We start from the raw sequence: 26,746 nt of genomic DNA on the forward strand, positions 1-26,746 counted from the left end.
ACTCACCTCAAATAACACCAATGACCCAATGAGAAATGACCAGAAGAAAAGACGATGTGTTCTTGTGTGTTCAATAGCCCTGGGTGGTAACACATTACAGCTATCTAGACACACAGCTACTGTGCACTAATTGGACAATTTTTGCTCAATTCTTTCTATAAAACGTTGGATTTACATCAAGGATCCACAATACGCAACATCGACCAATGTGAGTTGTTTCTCTACAAGGAAGACATCCTTAACACGCTAGAGGTCCCATTTTATTTGTAACACCCCAGAGTGATCACTGCTTGGACAGCAGCTGTTTGTTATTGGTCACAGAGGAAACAGTTTCCTTTCACACCTCAGGAAGCATCATCAGTATCACAGAGATTTTACGCATGCACGCACACGCACACACACAATCCTCTGTGCATAGAGTGTGTGTTGTGCTGAGAGATTGTATATTTTGTGGAGTGTGGAGCCACTTGAAACACCACTTAAAGTTCAATTCCAAATATTTTTGTTGCACATATCTCTCTCTCCAGTCATAACCAGAATATGTGAATAAGCCTTCAGAAACCAGGAACGCAAAATTCTGCTCCCCTGCTGCCTGAAGACAATTTATAATTAGAGCTATAAGCTCCTCCTAACCCAATTTCACCCTTTCTTTGTTTTATCATTCATTGGATTGTGTGTGTGTGTGTGTGTGAATGTGTGTGTGTGTGTGTGTGTGTGTGTGTGTGTGTGTGTGTGTGTGTGTGTGTGTGTGTGTGTGTGTGTGTGTGTGTGTGTGTGTGTGTGTGTATGTGTGTGTGTGTGTGCGTGCGTGTGTGTGTGGTTGCGTGCATGAACATATCTAGAATGTTTGGGTTCAAGAGGTCACGATGATACAATTTGGACTAGAGGTCGACCGATTAATTGGAATGGCCGATTAATTAGGGCCGATTTCAAGTTTTCATAACAATCGGTAAACGGCATTTTTGGACACCAATCCTGGCCGATTACATTGCACTCCACGAGGAGACTGTGTGGCAGGCTGACTACCTGTTATGCGAGTGCAGCAAGGAGCCAAGGTAAGGTGCTAGCTAGCATTAAACGTATCTTATAAAATACAATCAATCTTGACATAATCACAAGTTAACTACACATGGTTGATGATATTACTAGTTTATCTAGCTTGTCCTGTATAATTGATGCGGTGCCTGTTAATTTATCATTGAATCACAGCCTACTTCGCCAAATGGGTGATTTAACAAGCGCACTCGCGAAAAGAGCACTGTTGTTGCACCAATGTGTACCGAACCATAAACATCAACGCCTTTCTTAAAATCAATACACAAGTATATTTTTAAACCTGCATATTTAGTTCATATTGCCTGCTAATGCAAATGTATTTTAACTAGGGAAATTGTGTCACTTCTCTTGCAACAGAGTCAGGGTATATGCAGCAGTTTGGGCCGCCTGGCTCGTTGCGAACTGTGTGAAGACTATTTATTCCTAACAAAAACAGCCAACTTCGCCAAATGGGGGATGATTTAACAAAAGCGCATTTGTGAAAAAAGCACAATCGTTGCACGAATGTACCTAACCATAAACATCAATGCCTTTCTTAAAATCAATACACAGAAGTATATTTTATTAAACCTGCATATTTAGTTCAAATGAAATCCAGGTTAGCATGCAATATTAAACTGGGAAATTGTGTCACTTCTCTTGCGTTCATTGCACGCAGAGTCAGGGTATATGCAACAGTTTGGGCCGCCTGGCTCGTTGCGAACTAATTTGCCAGAATTTTACGTAATTATGACATAACATTGAAGGCTGTGCAATGTAACAGCAATATTTAGACTTATGGATGCCACCCGTTAGATAAAATACGGAACGGTTCCGTATTTCACTGAAAGAATAAACGTTTTGTTTTCGAAATTATAGTTTCCGGATTTGACCATATTAATTACCAAAGGCTCGTATTTCTGTGTGTTATTATGTTATAATTAAGTATATGATTTGATATTTGATAGAGCAGTCTGACTGAGCAGTGGTAAGCAGCAGCAGGCTCGTAAGCATTCATTCAAACAGCACTTTTGTGCGTTTGCCAGCAGCTCTTCGCTGTGCTTCAAGCAATTGAGCTGTTTATGACTTATAGCCCATCAACTCCTGAACTCGTTAGCGGGGTGCGCGCTAATAGCATTTCAATCGGTGACGTCACTCGCTCTGAGACCTTGAAGTAGTTGTTCCCCGCGCCTTTTGTGGAGCGATGGGTAATGATGCCTCAAGGGTAGCTGTTGTCGATGTGTTCCTGGTTCGAGCCCAGGGAGGGGTGAGGAGAGGAACGGAAGCTATACTGTTACACTGGCAATACTAAAGTGCCTATAAGAACATCCAATAGTCAAAGGTATATGAAATACAAATGGTATAGAGAGAAATAGTCCTATAATTCCTATAATGACTACAACCTAAAACTTCTTACGTGGGAATATTGAAGACTCATGTTAAAAGGAACCACCAGCTTTCATATGTTCTCATGTTCTGAGCAAGGAACTTAAACGTTAGCTTTCTTACATGGCACATATTGCACTTATACTTTCTTCTCCAACACTTTGTTTTTGCATTATTTAAACCAAATTGAACATGTTTGATTATTTATTTGAGGCTAAATGTATTTTATTGATGTATTATATTAAGTTAAACTAAAAGTGTTCATTCAGTATTGTTGTAATTGTCATTATTACAAATAAATAAATAAATAAATGAAATCGGCTGATTAATCGGTATCGGCTTTTTTTGGTCCTCCAATAATCGGTATCAGCGTTGAAAAATCATAATCGGTCTAACTCTAATTTGGACCCTAATTATTGAAAGCCAATAGCTAATTGTTTACTTAATTTGATTTGTCATCCCTCTGTAGTCACATGGTTGTGAGTATAAGGAGGACAGAAAGTTGGGGTTCGCGTTTGTGTCGTCATGAATGATCCAATGCGTTTTGACCCAATCATCCTTTAGTTTCAACAAGATATTGGCCCTCCCCTCCCCTATTGGTCAATCATTTGTCTAGTTCCCCTCCTTAGTTTTGTCCACTTTTTCAGGATTGCAAAGAAAAGGAATGCAAATAGTGGAGAGATCAATTCCTAGAGTGTCTTTGGGCCAATGGATCAGGTACAGAGTGAGAGAGACAGTTTGGGTGAATGTAGCCTAATGGTTAAGAGCGTTGGACCAGTAACCAGAAAGGTCGCTGGTTCGAATCCCTGAGCTGACTAGGTGAAGAATCTGTTGATGTTTCCTTGAGCAAGAAACTTAACTCTAATTGCTCCAGTAAGTCGCTCTGGATAAGAGCGTCTGCTAAATGAAAAAAATGTATTAAATCATTCAGCCACATCATGATTCCTAAAAACAGCCTTCAGAAACAACAGTGTGTTCAAAATGGTCCCCTATTTAGTGTAGTACTTTAGACCAGGGCCACATATGGTAATGCACAACATAGGGAATATGGTGTCATTTGGGACACGGTCATAGTGAGTCACAGTCGTTTTCAGAAGGTTGAAACAGCCACTTTAGTGGTCTCCTGCCTTTGGGGCACAAAGTGTTGAATTGATCCTTTCCACCCAAACACAAACATGCTGGCAGGCAGCCTGTACTGGACTCAAATACACATAATGAAAAGCCCAGAAAGCCGTGCCTCATCTGCAGTTTCAGAGTGATAAAGTTAGATTAGTGTGCGCTGTGAGGGGGAACATAACTAAGTCCCCCAGAGAGGAGAGTCACGGGAGAAAGACTTTGGAAAAGACTGGAGAGGAAATGAGGGGACTTTCTTTTTGACATAAGGACACTGTATATACAGTGGTTCATCAATTAAAGGTTTTGATCTTCACGCCGTGACACGTTTGTGGTAGAGGGTGGAAAATTGCGTCATTCCGTCACACTATCGCAAGGGAGAGTTAGAACGTTGATTAGGCTTTGGTTATGCTTTTGGTTTCTCTCTCTTAAAAACAGAAAGAATTCTAAATAACAGACTGGCTTTATTTACCACAGTGTGGAAAGACTGATAGCCCCTCTATACAGAGTGAGTTTCTGAAACACAGAGTCCTTCTATGCTGATGTTAAGAAGAAACTGAATGAAAGAGAGTCCAGCGAGAATACAGAGGGTAAAAAAAGGTTGCCCATATTTTCAATACATGAGCAATTTCATTTATTTGTTTTATTTATGAAATGTACTAGTTTATTTAGGAAATGTAATGTATTTGTTTAGGCTTGGCCTATTTAGTAGGCTATTTTGCAGCATAAAGCTATATTTGTCAGCATAAAGCAGAGCGACTCACTCATTCCTGGCTTTGGATCAAAATAAATAAGTACCGACATTTTTTCTGATCATCTTTAATAAAGAAATGTTTTGACCGAGTTAATCTGCTCATGTTGTGTGTATGTGTTCAATTATATGTGACATTGTGGTTACAATGATGAATGTAAACAATCTGAATCAAATAAATCCTAATCATAATACAGTGATTTGGAAAGTATTCAGACCCCTTCACTTTTTCCACATTTTGTTACATTCCAGCCTTATTCTAAAATGGGCTAATACCCACAATAACAAAGCGAAAACAGTTTTTATTTTTATTTTAGCAAATGTATTTTTTTTTAAACAAAACAGAAATACCTTATTTACATAAGTATTCAGACACTTTACTGTGAGACTTTACTGTGAGCTCAGGTGCAACCTGTTTCCATTGATTGTCCTTGAGATGTTTCTACAACTTGATTGGACTCCACCTGTGGTAAATTCAATTGATTGGACAGGATATGGAAAGGCACACACCTGTCTATATAAGGTCCCAAAGTTGACAGTGCATGTCAGAGCAAAAACCAAGCCCGGTTGAAGGAATTTTCTGTAGAACTCCGAGACAGGATTGTGTCGAGGCACAGATCTGGGGAAGAGTACCAAAACATTCTGCAGCATTGAAGGTCCCCAAGAACACAGCGGCTGCGTCATTCTTAAATGGAAAAGGTTTGGAACCACCAAGACTTCCTAGAGCTGAACGGCCGGACAAACTGAGCAATTGGGGGAGAAGGGTCTTGGTCAGGGAGGTGACCAAGATCACGATGGTCACTCTGACAGAGCTCCAGAGTTCCTCTGTGGAGATGGGAGAACCTTCCAGAAGGACAACCATCTTTGCAGCACTCCATCAATCAGGCCTTTATGGTAGCCAGTCCTCAGTAAAAGGCACATGACAACCCGCTTGGAGTTTGACGAAAAGCACCTAAAGACTCTCAGACCATGAGAAACAAAATTCTCTGGTCTGATGAAACCAAGATTGATCTCTTTGGCCTGAATGCTAAGCGTTACAGCGGGAGGAAACCTGGCACCATCCCTACGGTGAAGCATGGTGGTGGCAGCATCATGCTGTGGGTATGTTTTTCAGCAGTAAGGACTGGGAGACTAGTCAGGATCGAGGAAAAGATGAACAGAGCAAAGTACAGAGAGATCCTTGATGAAAACCTGCTCCAGAGTGCTCAGGACCTCAGACTGAGGTGAAGGTTCACCTTCCAACAGGACAAACACCCTAAGCACACAGCCAAGACAACGCAGCAGTGGCTTCGGGACAAGTCTGAATGTCCTTGAGTGGCCCGGACAGAGCCCGGACTTGAACCTGATTGAATATCTCTGAAGAGACGTCAAAATAGATGTGCAGTGACGCTCCCCATCCAGCCTGACAGAGCTTAAGAGGATCTGCAGAGAAGAATGGGAGAAACTCCCCAAATACAGGTGTACTACGCTTGTGGCATCATACACAAGAAAACTCGAGGCTGTAATTGCTACCAAAAGTGCTTCAACAAAGTACTGATAAAAGTGTCTGAATACTTATGTAAATGTGATATTTCCGTTTTTTTATTATTATACATTTGCAAACATTTCTAGAACCTGTTTTTGCTTTGTCATTATGGGGTATTGTGTATAGATTGATGAGAGCAAAAAAACTATTTAATCCATTTTGGAAAAAGTCAAGGGGTCTGAATACTTTCCGAATACACTGTAAATAATCAGATGCGTGTTGCGAGCTGTCATTTTCCCTATTTTCTTTGCATCTCACCCTATTCCATTAATAGCGCGCTACTTTCAACCAGGGCCCATAGGGCCATTTGGGACGCACCCTATCTGGAGAGGGGCAGAATAAGCATCACTCCAGCTTAGCTACAACAGATTGGTTAACTGAGGATCTCTAAGGCTAGGTCTATTTCAGGTGAATCCATTCTGATCAATGGGTTTTTAAGGATGACTGCATCACTGGTCTTCCATTGGCTAGCAGATTAGTGACTCATCATAGAGCTTCTGTTGGACAGCAGATGACTGAGCCATTATCACATTCATATTTGACAATATCCCATATGGTTCACAGACCCTCTTTTACAAAGGAAAACCAATGGACTGTTACATTAAATAGGTAGTCTACGGCCCTGTACACACACACAAACACACCTTTGATGTCCTTCCCGAAGCCCATGCCGGTCTGGACGTTCTGTCCCTCCCCCTTCTCCATCATAAAATCATCATCGCTGGACACGTCATCTAGTGATGAGGTCATCTTCTTCTTCTTCTTCTTGTGGCGCGGGGGCAGCTTCTTAGGGAAGGCAAACATGGGGAAGATGACCAGGAGCATGGCTATAGAACACAGCAAGAACCCACTCCACCTGGGGACCAAAGGTAGACATAGATAGATATTGTTAGAACACATCGACACACACGCACACACGGACGCATGCACGCACACACACATGCACACACGCACACACATGAACACACCCTCTTACCAGTTGCCAACAAAGCGTGGGTCACTCTGGTCAATATGGACGACAGTTGTGGGGTCGACGTAGAAACCAATCAGAACTCCTCCTAACAGATATCCCGCTGCCGGCCCCAGGGCTCCCATCACATACATGACAGCTGGAAGAGAGAGACGAAGAAGGAATAAGATTACTTCATTGCCCAATTGTACGCAGTTTGACTTTCACTTTATCTCTACCCCTCTGAAAAACACACATACAAACACAGGTTGGAGAGGTTGGAGCAGAGGGAAAATCAACCAATCACAACCGGGGATACTACAGAAAGACAGCATAGGCAGCAGCTCTACAGAGATGAGATGAGGACTTCCGGGTTAAGCGAGCAGAGTGTCAAGAAGCAGCGCGGCTTGGCAAGTCATGTTTCGAGAAGACGCATGACTCTCGACCATCACCTCTCCTGAGTCGGTTGGGGAGTTGCCGTTGAGACCGGATTGTAACTACCAATTGGATATCACGAAATTGGGGAGATAGCAATCTTGTCTGAGTGTGCCAAGGCGCAGAAAAACTGATGGATTGTTTAACACTTTTTTGGTTACTACATGATTCCATATGTATCATTTCATGGTTCTGATGTCTTCACTATTATTCTACAGTGTAGGAAATAGTACAAATAAAGTAAAACCCTTGAATAAGTAGGTGTCCAAACTTTTGACTGGTACTGTATGAACAGACAATCTGACAACACTCTGAATTTACGCTCAGATCGCACACACTGGATGCATTTACGAACACACCCTTAGTTGTCTATCAAATATATTTAGCATTGATCAAATGGGCGGGCAGGCAGGCAAGCTCCCATTCAGTTGTCAAAACGTGTGTTGGGACAAGCATACATTGGCAGGCAAGCTGCAGAAGGACGTGCAGGCCAGTGCAATTTTGACAGCCAACTAGGTAAAACATTTGAGAGGGTTTATCTACTGTTCCCTCGATAGATTTTAGCTCATCTCGCTCCGGCTCGCATTAGTTGCTGACAAACTTGTTGATGTGCACGACTGAGGAAGAGAAAGACAACCTGTTCATGGTTGTTTGATCAATAGGACTGTAAAGTTCCCAAATGTAAGAGGACTCCCGTGGTATTTACAACATTTGCAGATATCCATTGAGCTTTATTTTGCGGTTTTGGCGAAAGCGTTCTAATGATCTAAAGTTGCACTGTTGCTACTGGCTGTAAACAAACACACAGTCCAGTTCAAAGTGAATGATGGCAGGCCCGTATGGCAATTGGCTTATTTGCATAAAGGCCAATTGTAGCTCTGATTGGATATGGCGCAACGGTCTGCGTAGAATCCGGTACTGGACAAGACAGATGTTTGTATTAGGTTTTATTTACTGCAGTGTCTATTAGCTGTCAAAACGCACTGCCGCTTTCCCACTCTATATTGCCATAGTAATTTCACAAATGACTTACTATACGCCATTCCCAAACATTCTATGAATTTATGAAAAATTAAAAATATATAATATAACCTTTGTGTGACTAGGCAAGTCAGACAATTCTTCTTTACAATGACGGCCTAGGAACAGTGGGTTAACTGCCTTGTTCAGGGGCAGAACAACATATTTGTACCTCGTCAGCTCAGGGATTCAATCTAGCAACCTTTCAGTTACTGGCCCAACACTCCTGCCACCTCAAAAAATGACCATATCTACCGAAAGTGTCATATTGTTCCTATGAACAGACTTGAATAAGATTTCATGTCGCTAAAACGCTGTCAGTTCCACTTTAAATAATACGAGATAATGGGGGGTTGACATGACTGTGCATATGAGAGTTGTAACCATAATTTTCCACACGTTTTTCCATGTGCCCCTATTACAACTGTTAATGACACAGCTAGTAAAGTGGAGGGGTGGCAAGAAGAGGTGGAAGACAGGAGGAAAGAGAGAAAGCTGACCGGGAACCTGTAGGAGCTATTCATTAACCAAGGTGCTATTACTACAACCATCAGCTGACCTGGAACCTGTGGAAGCTATTCATTAACCCAGGGAATATTACTACAAACATCTATAACAGCTGACCTGGAACCTGTGGAAGCTATTCATTAACCCATGGTATATTACTACAACCATCTATAACAGCTGATCTTACATCACAACAATACAAATGGCACCCTATTCCCTACATAGTGCACTACTTTCGACAAGAGCCCTATGGACAGTAGTGCACTACATAGGGAATAGTCCCATCCATAACAACAACTAGATCAGCGGGGACTTCAAATGAAGCCCGGGGCATTCAGACCATCACCTCTCAGACAATACTGACCATTACTTTACAGGAGAGACGGGAAAACGTTTTACAACCTGGTGGATACACACACACACGCGCACACACATGCATGAATGCACACACACGCACTTCTCTGGACATGTGGAAAAACCACCCACGGACATAGAGTAGCCTGGAAAGTCAAAACAGTTATGGACCTTAGTCAGGAGTGAGGACTTCTATAATTACACCTAGAACATTTCCTAAACTGCCCGCCAGGTAGGTGTGTGTGTGTGTGTGTGTGTGTGTGTGTGTGTGTGTGTGTGTGTGTGTATATGTATATGTATATATATATATATATATATATATATATATATATGTGTGTGTTTGTGTCCAGAAGCTTATCCAGTTTCCCAAGCTGTGAGTATTTAAATGATGTCGTCATCCACAGAGCCTGTAGATACAGCAGCATTGGTCTGTTCACTGTGCGCCTGCTGTCCGTCCGTCCCCCCCCCCCCCCCCCCCACACACACACAGACAGACTCAACACTCAGACTGCCTTCAGCAGCGTCACCACCGTCTTATCAGGGGCTAATTAATTAAGAGCGAAATAAGTCAAATCTCTAAGAGGTCCAAGGGGATAAAGGGAGAGGGAAATTATTCCTTAAATCACAAAGAACCCATATGTAAAGCCTCTTATCTGCCTGCCACACACAGAGAGTGAGAGACAGAGAAAGAGAAAGACAAACAGAGAGCGACAGCGAGAGCATTACTGAGAGAGAGAGAGAGAGCGAGAGAGAGCGAGAGAGAGGCAGAGAGAGACAGAGGCAGAGAGAGGCAGAGAGAGACAGAGAGAGAGAGAGAGAGAGACAGAGAGAGAGAGAGAGAGAGAGACAGAGAGAGAGAGAGACAGAGAGAGACAGAGAGAGAGAGAGACAGAGAGAGAGAGAGAGAGAGACAGAGAGAGAGAGAGAGAGAGAGAGAGAGAGAGAGAGAGAGAGAGAGAGACAGAGAGAGAGAGAGAGAGAGAGAGAGAGAGAGAGAGAGACAGAGAGAGAGAGAGAGAGAGAGACAGAGAGAGAGAGAGAGACAGAGAGAGAGAGAGAGAGAGAGAGAGAGAGAGAGAGAGAGAGACAGAGACAGAGACAGAGAGACAGAGAGAGAGAGAGAGAGAGAGAGAGAGAGAGAGAGAGAGAGAGAGCAGGATGTGTACCATTCCCTGGGCTAATAGAGCACAAACAGAAAAAAAAAGCCTCGCTTAATTTACATATACATAAATCTCCACCATAGAGAACAAATTCCCCAACAGATGCTGGTTCACTCACACCTCTCTCCATATCAAATCAATCACATCATTTCATATGCACAGAAAGCACCTTTCATAAAAGCCATATCGCTATCCAGACACAGTGAGTGGAGAGTCATTACTTTTTCATTGTATTGGGTGCATTGCAAATGCCATCCTATTCCTTTTGGGCCCTGGTCCGAAGTAAGGCATTATATAGGGAATAGGGTGTCATTTGGGACGCAGACAAGTAGATAAAGACAGGTCCAGAATACTACATGAGACAGAGACAATGAAGAGGGTGTCAGGGACAGTTAGAGGTCTGCTTTTACTATCTCTACAATGATTAAAAGATCCATTCAAAAAAGGATATGAGAACAGGCGCAAGTGTGTGTGCGCGAGTGTCTGTTTGTCTTTGTCTTTGCGTATGTGCGTGTGTCTTGTGTGTATGTGTGTGTCTTTGCGTATGTGCGTGTGTCTTGTGTGTATGTGTGTGTCTTTGCGTATGTGCGTGTGTCTTGTGTGTATGTGTGTGTCTTTGCGTATGTGCGTGTGTCTTGTGTATGTGTGTGTCTTTGCGTATGTGCGTGTGTCTTGTGTATGTGTGTGTCTTTGCGTATGTGCGTGTGTCTTGTGTATGTGTGTGTCTTTGCGTATGTGCGTGTGTCTTGTGTATGTGCGTGTGTCTTGTGTATGTGTGTGTCTTTGCGTATGTGCGTGTGTCTTGTGTATGTGTGTGTGTGTGTGTGTGCGCGTCTGTCTTGTGTGTGTGTGTGTCTCTGTCTGTCTGTCTGTCTTGTGTGTGTGTGTGTCTCTGTCTGTCTGTCTGTCTTGTGTGTGTGTGTCTCTGTCTGTCTGTTTGTCTTGTCTGTCTGTCTGTCTTGTGTGTGTGTGTGTGTCTTGTGTGTGTCTGTCTGTCTGTCTTGTGTGTGTGTGTGTCTTGTGTGTGTCTGTCTGTCTGTCTTGTGTGTGTGTCTGTCTTGTGTGTGTCTGTCTGTCTGTCTTGTGTGTGTGTCTGTCTTGTGTGTGTCTGTCTGTCTTGTGTGTGTCTGTCTGTCTTGTGTGTGTCTGTCTGTCTGTCTTGTGTGTGTCTGTCTGTCTGTCTTGTGTGTGTCTGTCTGTCTGTCTTGTGTGTGTCTGTCTGTCTGTCTGTCTTGTGTATGTGTGTGTCTTTGCGTATGTGCGTGTGTCTTGTGTATGTGCGTGTGTCTTGTGTATGTGTGTGTCTTTGCGTATGTGCGTGTGTCTTGTGTGTGTGTGTGTCTCTGTCTGTCTGTCTGTCTTGTGTGTGTGTGTGTGTCTCTGTCTGTCTGTCTGTCTTGTTTGTCTGTCTGTCTTGTGTGTGTGTGTCTGTCTGTCTGTCTTGTGTGTGTGTGTCTTGTGTGTGTCTGTCTGTCTGTCTTGTGTGTGTGTCTGTCTGTCTGTCTGTCTTGTGTGTGTGTCTGTCTTGTGTGTGTGTCTGTCTTGTGTGTGTCTGTCTGTCTTGTGTGTGTCTGTCTGTCTTGTGTGTGTCTGTCTGTCTGTCTTGTGTGTGTCTGTCTGTCTGTCTTGTGTGTGTCTGTCTGTCTGTCTTGTGTGTGTGTCTGTCTGTCTGTCTGTCGTGTGTGTGTGTGTCTGTCTGTCTGTCTGTCTGTCTGTCTGTCTGTCTGTCTGTCTGTCTGTCTGTCTGTCTGTCTGTCTGTCTGTCTGTCTGTCTGTCTGTCTGTCTGTCTGTCTGTCTGTCTGTCTGTCTGTCTGTCTGTGTGTGTGTGTGTGTGTGTGTAATTGTGCCTATGTGTTATCATGCGTTTGTGGTTCATGGTGTATTTCATCCTGTTAGAAGGAGACCAATAAATGTAAATGATATAGTTGCATAAGCTACGGTGCCTTGGAGAACCTGTACATCAGCCTGTCAGTGCATCGTCAGCATATCGTCAGTGTGTGTGAGAGACAGAGCTATGTACAGACAAAGTGAGCATAGCCTTGCTATTGAGAGAGACAGAGTTATGTACAGACACAGTGAGCATGGCCTTGATATTGAGAGAGACAGAGCTATGTACAGACAAAGTGAGCATAGCCTTGCTATTGAGAGAGACAGAGCTATGTACAGACACAGTGAGCATGGCCTTGCAATTGAGAGAGGCTGCCATTGGCAGACCTGGCTATCAAGAGAACAAAGAATATGTGCCCACAGTACACATTTTTTCCCATTTATTTGATTTATTTAACAAGGCAAGTCAGTTAAGAACAAACTCTTATTTACAATGACGACCTACACCGGCCAAACCCGGACGACGCTGGGCCAATTGTGCACCGCCCTATGGGACTCAAAATCACAGACGGTTGTGATACAGCTTGGATTCAAACCAGGGTGTCTGTAGTGATGCCTCAAGCATTGAGATGCAGTGCCTTAGACCGCTGCACCACTCAGGAGCCCATTGAGGTGGAAACCGAGCTGCACTTCCTAACCTCCTTCTAAATGTATTAGAGACACATATTTCCCACAGATGACAAAGATTTTGAAAACAAATCCAACATTGTTAAACTCCAATATCTATTAGGTGAAATACCACAAAGCGCGGTCATAGCAGCAAGATTTATGTCACGTTGCCGTGTGAAAAGGGAGAGGAGCACAAACACTAGAATGCCAAGAGTGTACAAAGCGGTCATCAAGGCAAAGCGTGGCTACTTTGAAGAATTCCAAACAGAAAATATATTTTGATCTGTTTACAACATGATTCCATATGTGTTATTTCATAGTTTTGATGTCTTCCCTATTATTCTACAATGTAGAACATAGGAATATTAAAGAAAAACCCTTGAATGGGTAGGTGTGTCCAAACTTTTGACTGGAACTGTACATACATACACACATATAGATGCACAAAAATAAATACAAAATATCACAGCATACTATCCTTTCCCTCCAATACCCTCTCATATCCCCTGTTGGCCAAAATTCTTACTCCTGATCAATAGAAGGCAACTGTTCAAAAGGAAAAGTTCAGTACAACCTCTCAAAGTGTAAAAAAAAAAAAAAAAAAAGTGGTGAAAAGACATTAGGTCTTTCAACCAGGCTGATAAAATAGGATGTTTGAAGGATTTCGAATTAAGCAAGATCTGCCGGCGGGCTATGAGGGAAGTTACAACGTCTGCTTTACTTTTAGTCAGACTAGGCAACAAAGATTGAACTCCAACTATATATATCAAAGGACAAGGAAGCAGGTCAATATCTAGAATTACAGAGTATTAAAAAAAGATGACCAATACTCAGTCAACTTAGAACATTCATATAACACAATGGTGTGGTCTGCTAGAGTGATTGAACATCTATCAAATGTGTCATTTGTGTCTGGGAGGAATTTACAACATTTTTCTTTGGTGTAGTGAATTTTCTGCAAGACCTTGAACTGAATTAAACTTAACCGAGCTCATGAGGATGTGGAGTTAACCCTAAGGACCTCCTCCCACCAGTAAGGTCATGTTCAAGTTCAATACTCTAGTCTGTCTTGATATTGTTTATTGGAGAGGGTTCAGAGGAAAGCATAACGTCATATAATCTAGAAATCAGACAAAATCTCTTCTAGCAACGTCTTGGCAGGTAGTTGAGGAAAGATGGGCAAATGAGAGCGAACAAAGTTAAGGGCTTGAAAATAGCGGGAAATAATCAGCCAAATTACATTTAGCTATGAGATCATTAAAACTGCCAAACTTCCCAAACTAAATCTTTAAAATATACCAAACCTCTCTCTTGCCACAAAAAGCCTGGTGGTGTTTGGAGGGTAAGAATAGGTGGTTGATACAGATGGGGCCTAGAAGAGAAAGGGGCAGAAAGTCTAAAATGTTGACAAAATTGTCTCCAGATCTTCAAAGTAGAGAGCACAATGAGGTTTCCAGTATACTGCACTAACCCAGACGACGCTGGGCCAATCGTGCGCCGCCCCCGCCGTCTCTCGGTCACGGCCGGCTGCGACAGAGCCTGGACTCAAACCAGGATCTCTAGCGGCCACTGCCCCACTCGGGAGGCCCGGTTTCCAGTATACTTTGAAAGTCACAAGGACAGTGGGGCACAAGTAGGAGAATGATTGGCTTGAGTGTGCTTCTAATGAGCACCAGTTGGTACTTCTAGCATTTTACCAGACCATAATCCAATAGTAAAGCAGTATATTTGGAAGTGCCAAACCTTCATCTTGTCTCCTTCTTTGAAGTACTGCTCGGTGATTTGCCTGCCCAAATAAAAGGACTGATGAGCCTATCCAACTTGGCCAAAAAATATTTCAGCAGAAAGATCGAAAGACATTGGAAAAAGGTATAGAAACCTAGGTAAAATGTTCATTTTAACAGATTGGATTCTGCCAGCCAAGGAGAGAGTCAGACTATCCCAGCGTTGTAAGCCTGCTTTAACTTGTGTGACTAGACTTGCAAAGTTAGTTTTATGGAGGGTAGCCAGAGAGTGTGTTATATTCATACCTAAATAGGAAAAACCAAAGGGCAACAGACGGAAAGGCAGGGCTCCAGGGGGAATTTGCTTGGCAGCGGGGTTGAACGGAAAACATTCACGTTTTTAAATGTTCAATTTGTAACTTGAGAATGATCAAAATGTATTTAAAATATGCAGTATGTTACCAACCGAGTTCACAGTGTTAGTGAAATATAATAGTATATCATCTGCATACAGTGACACGTTATGTTATTCACCAGCTCGGTGGATTCCAGTGAAAGTGGATAATTTTAAGGCCAAGAAAAAGCGGTTCTATCGCAAGTGCAAAAAGGAGCGGGGACATAAGACACCCTTGACAGGTCCCTCTGGAGAGGGGGAAGTATTTTGAATATTGAGAGTTGGTGTGTACGCTAGCCGTAGGAGCAGAATAGAGCAGACGTGAAATTGCACCCAAAACCAAATCTTCTCAAAATCTTAAATAAATAATTCCACTCCACCCGGTCGAAAGCCTTCTCCGCATCAAGAGAAAAAAAAATGTTGGGGTCTGAAGAAACAGAAGGCGAGAGTACAATGTTCAAAAGACGGCGTGGAAAACAGTTGTCACCCTTTGATGAACCCCGTTTGATCATCAAATATGACATACCGAAGGCAGGTTTCCAAACGACATGTTAGAACCTTAGCTAATGGTTTAACATCAGCATTCAAATGTGAAATGGGCCGATATCTACAACATTCTGCCGGATCTTTATCTTTCTTGAGTATAAATGAGATGGAGGCTTGAGTTAACGTTGGGAGGCGAGAGCTCTGTGATAACGAGTCGGTGAACATATTTAATAGTAATGGGGCGAGTTGATCTGAGAATTTTTTTATAAAAATCGACGGGAAAGCCGTCGACAAACTTCAGACCGTTTGTTATCTCATCTAGATGCAAAGGGTTGTCCAGAACTTTACTCATGTCCATATCAATGAATGGAATAAACAAGTTATCTAAAAAGTTGTTCATAGCCGTATTATCTGATGGGGGTTCAAATATGTAGAGGTTAGAATAAAATGACACAAAAGTTGAATTAATATTAAAGGGATCACTTGTAAGTTTACGGGACGAGTCATATACCTGAGAGATAAGATGAGATGCTGACTGGCGTTGAAGTTGGTGAAGTGTCATATACCTGAGAGATAAGATGAGATGCTGACTGGCGTTGAAGTTGGTGAAGATTCATATACCTGAGAGATAAGATGAGATGCTGACTGGCGTTGAAGTTGGTGAAGATTCATATACCTGAGAGATAAGATGAGATGCTGACTGGCGTTGAAGTTGGTGAAGTGTCATATACCTGAGAGATAAGATGAGATGCTGACTGGCGTTTAAGTTGGTGAAGATTCATATACCTGAGAGATAAGATGAGATGCTGACTGGCGTTGAAGTTGGTGAAGTGTCATATACCTGAGAGATAAGATGAGATGCTGACTGCCGTTGAAGTTGGTGAAGATTCATATACCTGAGAGATAAGATGAGATGCTGACTGGCGTTGAAGTTGGTGAAGATTCATATACCTGAGAGATAAGATGAGATGCTGACTGGCGTTGAAGTTGGTGAAGTGTCATATACCTGAGAGATAAGATGAGATGCTGACTGGCGTTGAAGTTGGTGAAGTGTCATATACCTGAGAGATAAGGTGTGATGCTGTTCCCCTGGCTTTGCCGTTAAAATTAGAATGAAAAACCTGTCCAACCCATGCTTTACGCAATCTAGTAAGGTTGGTAGCACGTAGTTGCGTTTCATGAAGAAATACGATATCAGTATTCAGGCTCTTCAGATGTGAAAATACTCTGGAGCTCTTAATTTGCTCCCCATAGCCATGAATGTTCCATGTCACCAGTCTGACTGGAAGCCCCAAAACACCATCCTGACTTGTTGTTGAACCAGACATGAATCCTAATAAGAGCAGAAATCAAATTAAAAAGAAAGAGCAAAATACAGATTGAGAGAGGTGCAGCATGAAAAAAACATCTGAAAATGCCAACCCCACACCTCTTTAAAAGCATGTATATGTATGTGTGTCTTTCGTAGCGGTTGGGTTAAAATAGGAAGTCAAATTCCGGTTGGACCAATAAAATGATCTCTTAATCTGAATGTCTAAATGGCGCGCTACTCATCACAGTGCACTAATTTTGACCAGAGCCCTATGCGCCCTAATCAAAAGGGAAAAGGATGTCATTTGGGAAAGCTCCGGAGGTAGGGCACTAGAAACTACATAATGTGCCATAAGTCATAAAGAGCATTAGGGTATTAGTCAAGAAGAACATGGAGTATTGTGGAATAAAGCAAAATAACCAGAAACCAAGTCTAAAAGCATGGTTGGAAAAGAAAACGTCAACCTCTATCAAGAGTCCCTAGAAATGTTCTACCTGTGGAGAAACATCCTCTTCAGTCACCTTGCCCGCCTTAACATTAAAACCGCTGGGCCTCGGGGGACGACCCCCCCCCCCCCCCCTTCAAGCTAATGAACAATAATTTTGACTGCAACATTCTAACAGTGTATTTAATACATTTAATATATGTTTTCGCAAAATTATGAAGGTATAAGGTAACATTAGTATATTATTTTTTATTTGATTTCAAATAACAATAGCATTTTCATTAGTTTGTGTTACTGTAGGGTATATGTAAAAACAAAAAAACACATTCAAGTTTTCAATAAATTGTATTTGTGGTGTGCCTTTGTTACAACTATGAAACAGAAAGTGTGTGTGTTGGAACATGGTAACAGCTTTTTTTTTTTTTTTTTTTTTTAAATAACGCAACCACCAAGACCCATCGTCAGCAAGATGTGCAGTCAAATGATGAAAACATCAGTAGCCTAAACATCATTATAAGAGCCAAGCGTGCTTGATAAAGAGTGAAAATCAGCACAAAAGCAACAATGGCATTATAATGAACAGAAGTGTCGATATGACAGCAGTCAAAAATGTAATTATTTATACGTCGGATACCATGTCGAATGCATCTGTTTGTCATCGAAATGGAGGTAACGCTTGAACTCTCTGAAGCGATCCACAGACATGGTATATTACGCACGCTTTCACTGTGTACTCCAAGTAGTCAGAGTGGACTGATAAAACTGCTTGGATTTGGTGGACTGATATAGGGTACATTCCATTTTGAGATTATAATAAGAATATACCAATACAGTAGAATGGCCCGTCCTGTTCTTCACTCACAATTGGTGATTACATAATTATGCAACATTTGCTTCCCCTCGCTCATCAACCCCCATTCTCCCCCTTTCTCCCCAACATCCTTTACTTAAAACTTCTTGCAGATCAGTGGGAAGCTACCGTCCCACCTGGCCAACATCCGGTGAAATTGCAGAGCGCTCGTTTTCCCTCCTTCAAAATACATAAAAAATGAATCCCAAACGTTACCAATAAACTTATCTAAACAATGTTTATAATCAAACCTTAGGTACCCTAATACGCAGATAAACGATCAAATTTAAGACGGAGAATCGTCTTTACCAGAGAAAAATATCAAAGAACGCGCTCTCATTCACGCGCTTGGAAACAGTACAGCCAAAATGGGAGCCACCTAGTAAAACTACAAGTTCTGGCTAATTTTTTCCAAAAAACAGCCTAAAACTCTTTCTAAAGACTGTTGACATCTAGTGGAAACCCTAGGAACAGCAATCGGGCACAATTTCACCCTATTATAAAAGTGCCAGCCATTGAAATCAGTGGTAGGATAAAAAAAAGAAAATGGGGGTCGGGGTTGTCCTTGGGGTTTCGCCTGCCATTTCAGTTCTGTTATAATCACATACATTATTGTAACAGTTTTAGAAACTTTAGAGTGTTTTCTATCCAAATCTACCAATTATATGCATATCCTAGCTCCTGGGTATGAGTAGCAGGCAGTTTACTTTGGGCACACTTTTCATCCGGACGTCAAAATACTACCCCCTATCCCAAAGAAGTTAATTTATTTCATCTGTTGTTATATGTATGACATTATTTTCAGTATAGTTTAAGTTCAGGTTCGAGGCAGTTATACAGGGTGATTATCAACTGGGCAAGGCACATTCCACTGTCGGGAGAAGGAGGGGCAACGGGGGAAAACCATATAAAATTGACATGCCCTCATAAAACTGGTTATAGATCCAGTTATGTTTTTGATATTAAGATTCTAACAACAGCAGTGTGTTATATAGACTGATTTAGGAAAAGTCAAGGACGGAGGGGGGCAAAATGTCAGGGTAATAAAACAATTAAAATCATGAGCAATCAAAATGACTGCTTTAGCGGTTCTAGTGTTAACACAAAGCACTTCATGCAGTGTTTTCATTAGCACCATATGGTGTTTATCCAGACCAAGTCTAAGCACTGCATTGTAGCTACACAGTAACAATAAAGTCAAGGTAATACGAGCAGCGAGCTCATTATGATGAATGACTTCAATCACATACACCATTACTCTACTGACCCTCTCTGTCCATTCTCATACAACACACTGTCCATTAATTCTCTCTCTGGGTTAGGGAAAATAGGATTTTGAATGGCAATCTCTCTCTTTCTCTCTGAAAATAGGATGTTGAATGGGAATCAATTTTTTGATCCCCACAAGAATAGTTAAACATACACGTGTGTGCATTCATTATGTGTGTGCATTCATTATGCGTGTGCGCATGTGTGTCCTACAACAGCTGATACGTCATACACCATGTCTCCCCTAGCATTATATATCTTTGACATGCCAACCCCATCCTTCATATTAACAGTGTTCCGCTTGACAGTGTTCCGCTAAACCGTGTCCAGCACCAGTCACTGCACCGCCCCGCTGCTTGGCAGCCTGCCAGGGCTGTTGGCGAGTCCCGTTTCCACGATGAAGGGGGGGCAGGGTTGTCGCCGGGGTGAGGAATATGCTGGCGATGCAACATACCGCCGCGGCATCACACACACACACACACGTCACAGGGGAGTGAGGGACGCATGCCGATGAGGAACACACACACACGCTTAAACACCAAAGTCTCCATTTAGTCAATTACGCAATGGGCCTTCTCCGGTAGTATGTGAAGGGCAGGGAATTATATTGTGTGCATATACTGTGGCAGTAATACATTACAGGCTCTCAATGATTGGTTTTGCCATGTCAGCTAACCCCTCACTCTCTCAGAGGTTCCCAAACGTTTTATAGTCCCGTACCCTTCAAACATTTAACCTCCAGCTGCGTACCCCCTCTAGCACCAGGGTCAGCGCACCCTTTAAATATTGTTTTTTTGCCATCAATGTAAGCCTGCCACACACACACAATACATTTATTAAACATAAGAATGAGTGTGAGTGTGAGTTTTTGTCACAACCCGGCTCGTGGGAAGTGACAAAGAGCTCTTATTGGACCAGGGCACAAATAATAATATAATTATAATCAATCATTTTGCTCTTTATTTAGCCATCTTACATATAAAACCTTACTTGTTCATCAAAAATGGTGAATAACTCACCACAGGGTAATGAGAAGGGTGTGCTTGAAAGGACGCACATAACTCTGCAATGTTGGGTTGTATTGGAAAGAGTCTCAGTCTTAAATCATTTCCCACACACAGTCTGTGTCTGTATTTAGTTTTCATGCTAGTGAGGGCTGAGAATCCACTCTCACATAGGTATGTGGTTACAAATGGCACCAGTGTCTTCACAGCACGTTTTGCCAAGGCAGGATACTCTGAGAGCAGCCCTATCCAGAAACTGGCAGTGGCTTCTGATTAAATTCAATTTTCACAGAACCGCTTGTTGCAATTTTGATGAGGCTCTCTTGTTCAGATATCGGTAAGTGGCCTGGAGGCAGGGCATGAAAGTTTTTTTTGTTGACCGTTTCGTACCTGCGTTATTGCGCACAGTCAGGTGAATCGCTATATCACATTTGACATTGTCCGTAAGCTTGAGGTCATTTGCACACAAAAAAATCCTACAATGATGGAAATACCTGTGTGTTGTCCTTGATAATGCAGACAGAAAAGAGCTCCAACTTCTTAATCACAGCCACAATTTTGTCCCGCACATTGACTATAGTTGCGGAAAGTCGTATGAGAAACTCATCATCATGCAAGAGGTCAGACAAGTGAAAATTATGGTCAGTAAAGAAAACTTTAAGCCCGTCTCTCAATTTAAAAAAAAACATGTCAATACTTTGTCCCTTGATAACCAGCGCACTTCTGTATGTTGTAAAAGCATTACATGGTCGCTGCCCATATCATTGCGTAATGCAGATAATACACGAGAGTTCAGGGGCCTTGCTTTAAAAAAGTTTACCATTTTCACTGTAGTGTCCAAACCGTCTTTCAAGCTGTCAGGCATTCCCTTGGCAGCAAGAGCCTCTCGGTGGATGCTGCAGTGTACCCAAGTGGCATCGTTAGCATCTGCTTGTCTACCAGTCACAGCTTTTGCGCCATCAGTACAGATACCAACACAGCTTGACCATTTGATGTCACAATGCTGTCCAGTACTTAAAACAATATCCTCTCCTGTTGTCCTGGCTTGAAGAAGAGGATGTCTTCCTTAATTGACCCTGCAAAAATGTAACGGACATATACCAGGAGCTGTGCCAGGCCCGCCACATCTGTTGTAATGCATAGAATTCACTGGCTTGTATGCAAAGCAGTAATTGTTTCAAAACTTCTCCTGCCATGTCACTGATGCGTCGCGAAACAGTGCTGTTTGAACAGTGTTTATTTTTGCCAGTGAAACGAGGCTACTCAACCGTGAAAAAAAACACCTCACCCAAATGTATAGCCCCGTTGGAAAATATAAATGGACTGTTTGAAAATGTGAATGACATTTTCATTTGGCGTACTCCCGACGGCATTGCTTCCCAGCTTGAGAATAGCCGCTCTAAGTGAACAGTGTGAATGATAATCACCATGTTATACCCAAGTGGGTGCTACATGTTGGTGGTGGATGAGGTGAGTTTCCCTCTTGTATGCACGTTGAGCATCTGAAAAAGCACTTGATATAAATCCCATCAATTATGAATGAGTCATTATGCCATGGCCTTTCTGTAGCATAGACTCTGCCAATGATTCTGCATTGATACCAGAATCAAGGAACGGACATGTGAACACACAGAGAAGCTACATTTTCAGAACGGATGGTCTGTTGGTCTTCTCGACGACGTCAGCCAAGGTAAAACAATCCCCCTCCTCACACACGCATCGATTCACATCTTGGGGCGGCAGGTAGCCTAGTGGTTAGAGCGTTGGACTAGGAACCGGAAGGTTGCAAGATTGAATCCCCGTGCTGACAAGGTAAAAATCTGTCGTTCTGCCCTTGAACAAGACAGTTAACCCACTGTTCCTAGGCCATCATTGAAAATAAGGATTTGTTCTTAACTGACTTGCCTAGTTAAATAAAATAACAATTAAAAAAACATACACACACGAAAGGGGGGAGAAGAGGAGGTTTGATGCTGACATCATTGACCCCATCTTTTCCATTTCTATGTTTGTGATGGATATGAAACTGTCATGTCTGGCTGACAAACTCACTGATACCAGGGAGACGAGGTGGAGGAGGAACAACAGATGTATTGTACCCGGAAAGGAAGAAAGTGAGATGGAAAAATAGAGAGAGAAAGAACGGGAAAGAGAGTAGATAAAGAGAGAGAGAAAGAGATGAAGACAGAGGGCTATCTCTTCTCCTGTGTTACTGAGTGATAAGGCTAGCTTCTCAGTATCTGTCCCCTCTCTCTAACCTTCAGACAGGACAAAAGGAAAGGAAGCTTTTACAGACTGTTTGGTCAACGCCTGAGTGGTGATGCTTGATGCTGTATGCTTTGTGTCCAAATACGTCCATACCCTTCCTCTTCTCAACTCTCTCTCTCCCTCCCTCTACCCTCTTCCTCTCTACCCTTTCCTCTCTAACTTCTTCCTCTCTAACTTCTTCCTCTCTAACTTCTTCCTCTCTGACCTCTTCCTCTCTGACCTCTTCCTCTCTAACTTCTTCCTCTCTAACTTCTTCCTCTCTAACTTCTTCTCCTCTCCTCTCCTCTCCCAGCACAGCCTCTCTAAATGAGCGAGGGAGTGAGCAGAGGAGAGGAGAGGAGGAAGGGAAGGAGCAGAAGAGGAACAAAGAAATGGTGAGCGAGCATCTCACACCTAATGAGCCAGCTCCCCAATGACTTAAAACAAGTAAGACAGAGTAATTCATTAATTTCATTACAAAATAAAACAGAGCAATTTTCATGCCTGGCCAGGTTACCAGAGATTAAAAGGTTGAACAAGGCCATAATTTCACATCGTAGGGGAATTATTTAATTGTCTAAATCACCCGTTACCCCTTTATACATTGATGAACAACACCAAAGCATTACTCAGTGTGTGTGTGTGTGTGTGTGTGTGTGTGTGTGTGTGTGTGTGTGTGTGTGTGTGTGTGTGTAACAAGTACCATGCCTCATTCATTCTCAGGTAATTTTTCTATTCTCCCTGCGAGTCTCTCTCCTGCAAGGCACTGGAAAAGCAGGGTGAATTATGACCAGAACTCTCTCATCTCTCTCCAGTGTTTCAGTTGGAACATAGTTTCAGAAAACCATGTGGCTGCTACCTCACAAGCCATGTACACAATGACCTTGTGTGACCTTGCAGTCTTCAGTCTCTACAGTGTCATTCACACACCATGTATCATAGGTCTAATGTATGCAGTGTTCTGACAGTATTCTCTTTTACTGTGGATTCATGATAGAGTAGAAACGTTGATTACAAATGAAAGTCAAAAGCCAACGGGACAGAAGAAAACAACACTGCATCTAAGGAGATGTGGTCTGTGATATGATAAGCTGCATAGATGATCTTTCTCCAGAGAGAGAGAGAGAGAGAGAGAGAGAGAGAGAGAGAGAGAGAGAGAGGGAGAGAGAGAGAGAGAGAGAGAGAGAGAGAGAGAGACTGAAAGCGTGAGAAGGGGAGCGATAGAGAGAAAAATGATAGGGAGACATAACGCGGGAGAGAGACAGAGAGAGACAGAGAGAGAGAGCGACATAGACAGAGAGAGACAGAGAGAGACAGAGAGAGACAGAGAGAGAGAGAGAGAGAGAGAGACAGAGACAGAGACAGAGAGAGAGAGAGAGAGAGAGAGAGAGAGCGAGAGAGAGAGAGAGACAGAGAGAGAGAGAGACAGAGAGAGAGAGACCGAGAAAGAGAAACAATAGGAGGGAAAAGACAAAGAAATGGGGATGAGAATGGAATTGCAACCCTATGCATGCACAGTGAATTCTTCCATCACATATACAGCTGATTCTCAAGATCTTGCACACTATTGAGATGCTATTGAGCCCACTCTACTACACTGTCTGAGCCAAGGACTACATGCTTTCTGGTAAGTTTTGATTACAAGACTGGGTGCGGTGAATATATTTTATATGACATACATGATTTTCTGCTGACTAATAAATAGTAGCCTTCAGCAAAGTGTGTTTAAATCATTTCCAACATGTTAACAATTTCTGCTAGATAGTTTTTGCTACCATGTGGATTTTAGATTGCTTGAGCCTGATAACTGAGGAGTGTTAATTCACCTGTTTCCATACGTTTCATTTTAAAACATTTATCTCACAACGGAGTTGTTAAATCTAACTGCTTATCCATTTATCTGTACATTGAATTGTATTTGGGTTTTTTTCACTAATTTCTTTCTAATCTTTACAGGAAAATGCTACAGGCACTATCTGATGTGTGGAGACTTTACACTGCAGCTAACATAGAAGGAAAAGCTGTGTACAGAAAATACTGTGCCAAATTATTTGTGAAGAATGAAACCAGAATCATCTGGCCAAGTTCCCTCAGCGCTCACAACAAGCAACCTCTGACATAAGTCCCTCTACTTCTATTCGAGGTGAAAATTATGAATCAGACACACTCCTGGAATCAGAAGTTTTTTTGATTCAATGGAGGAACGTCAAAGAAATGCTGATGAATGTCTTGCTCGAGCTGTGTATGCAACTGGTTCACCTCTGATGCTCACAGGCAATGTGTATTGGAAGATATTTCTGAGTACTCTTTGGCCAGCATACCAGACATGCTTTATCTACTCATTTGCTGGATGCAGAGTTCAACAGAGTTCAAGTGAAGGTCAAGCAAATCATAGAGAAAGCAGACTGTATTGCAATCATCTAAACAGATAAACATGGAGGAGACATAATCAAGCTAGTCGTCTTGACTACTTTCTTGTTTCTTTCTCTCTTGCATCAAAGGTTAAAAAAGTTTTAATAGGAGACAGAATGCGATCGGATCATCATCTAATTGGCATTCACATAACTCTTATAGATTTTCCACGTGGAAAAGGGATATTGGAAATTTGGAAATTTAATCAAAGTTTACTGCAGGACAAAATAATTTATAACTGAATATTTCCAGTATAATATAGGTTCATCAAAAACAATGAATATTGTTTGGGATACCTTTAAATGTACCTTCAGAGGTCATTCAATTCAATATGAATCAATAATAAAATAGCAGTTTCTGGCTAAAGAGACAACACTAACTAGGGAAATTCATGAACTAATACAGGTAGATGGCAATAAAAACGATACTACAGAGATACAAAATAAGTTAGAGGAAAAACCAAAAAAACTTGAGGAACTTATTCAAGAACGATCTAATGTAATCTATTATAAAAAATAAAGCAAACTGGATGGAATATGGAGAAAAATGAACAAAATTATTAATGAATACAGGAACAATACAGGAACGCTAACAAAAATAAATTGCAGAAACTTCCTGAATACAGGAACTGAATGAAGATTACGGTAAGGAATTCTTTCCAAATAATAAAAAAATGGGAAATTAACAAATGTACAGAAAGATCAATACGAAGGCCAAATTACATACTTTTGAGGTTATTAAAACCTTTCAGTCTGGAAAACCCCAGGGCCTGATGGCATACCGGTAGAGGTATGCCATTGATACACTAAAAGCTAAATTGTTAAATTGTTTTAACTACTCCTATAGAAATGGTAGTCGGTCAGGTACTTAGCAGGAAGGTCTGATCTCTTAATTATTAAAACAAGACCCGGATGGCAAATATAAAGACCCAGTCTATCTAAAAAAAAGGCCCCTTACATTTCAATGTTCTGATGCAAAAATACAAGCGAAATGTGTAGCACTCAGAATTAAAAGGGTTTTTATCAGGTATTGTACATCCTGATCAGACAAGTTTTTTTTACATGTTAAATATATGACAACTACTAGAAATAATAGAACATCATGAAACATCTAAGAAGCTAGGCCTGGTATTTACAGCGGATTTTGAAAAGGCATTTGATAAAGTAAGACTGGATTTTATTTATAAATGCCTGGATTTTTAAAATTTTGGTAAATTCTCTTATAGAATGGGTAAAAAAAATAGCGTATAGCAACCCCAGGTGTAAAATAGTAAATAAAGGCTACTTCTCGGAGAGTTTTGAATTGTCAAGAGGAGTTAAAGATAAACTTCTTGTTAATCTAGGCGCTGTGTCAGATTTCAAAAAGGCTTTATGGCGAAACCAAACCATACTATTATCTGAGGATAGCACCCCATCAAACAAATACAGACAATCATTTTCATCCCGCCAGGGGCGACACAAAACTCAGAAATAACGATATTTTCATGCCTTACCTTTGAAGATCTTCTTTTGTTGGCACTCCAACATGTCCCATAAACATCACAAATGGTCCTTTTGTTTGATTAATTCCGTCGTTGTATCTCCAAAATGTCAATTTATTTGGCGCGTTTGATCCAGAAAAACACTGGTTCCAACTCGCGCAACATGACTACAAAATATCTAATAAATTACCTGTAATCTTTGTCCAAACATTTCAAATAACTTTCACAATACAGCTTTAGGTATTTCTAACGTAAATAATCGATAAAATTTAAGACGAATTTATTAACTGCGTTCAATAGCGGATAAAAAACAAAGTGGAGCGAGCTTTCAGGTCACGCGCCCCAACCACAACAGTACACTTCACTCGACCCTTGTTCTGAACTGCCTTAC

The 26,746-nt window shown here is 41.7% G+C and overlaps 1 protein-coding gene across 2 annotated transcripts in view; it reads right to left on the bottom strand.

The window, feature by feature from the left end:
* The window catches only part of LOC110489841 (solute carrier organic anion transporter family member 5A1), a 95,879-nt gene that overhangs the window by 24,612 nt on the left and 44,521 nt on the right, over positions 1-26,746 (bottom strand). For both annotated transcript variants that reach the window (XM_021562783.2, XM_021562784.2), the window contains exons 3-4: positions 6,787-6,919; positions 6,455-6,666 (exon numbers count right to left, since the gene is read on the bottom strand). In XM_021562783.2, coding sequence (XP_021418458.2) covers positions 6,455-6,666; positions 6,787-6,919 — 345 coding nt within the window. The remainder of the gene's footprint in view (positions 1-6,454; positions 6,667-6,786; positions 6,920-26,746) is intronic.

This window comes from Oncorhynchus mykiss, chromosome 15, assembly GCF_013265735.2.
Source record: "Oncorhynchus mykiss isolate Arlee chromosome 15, USDA_OmykA_1.1, whole genome shotgun sequence".
In the NCBI taxonomy this organism is placed as follows: Eukaryota; Metazoa; Chordata; class Actinopteri; order Salmoniformes; family Salmonidae; genus Oncorhynchus; species Oncorhynchus mykiss.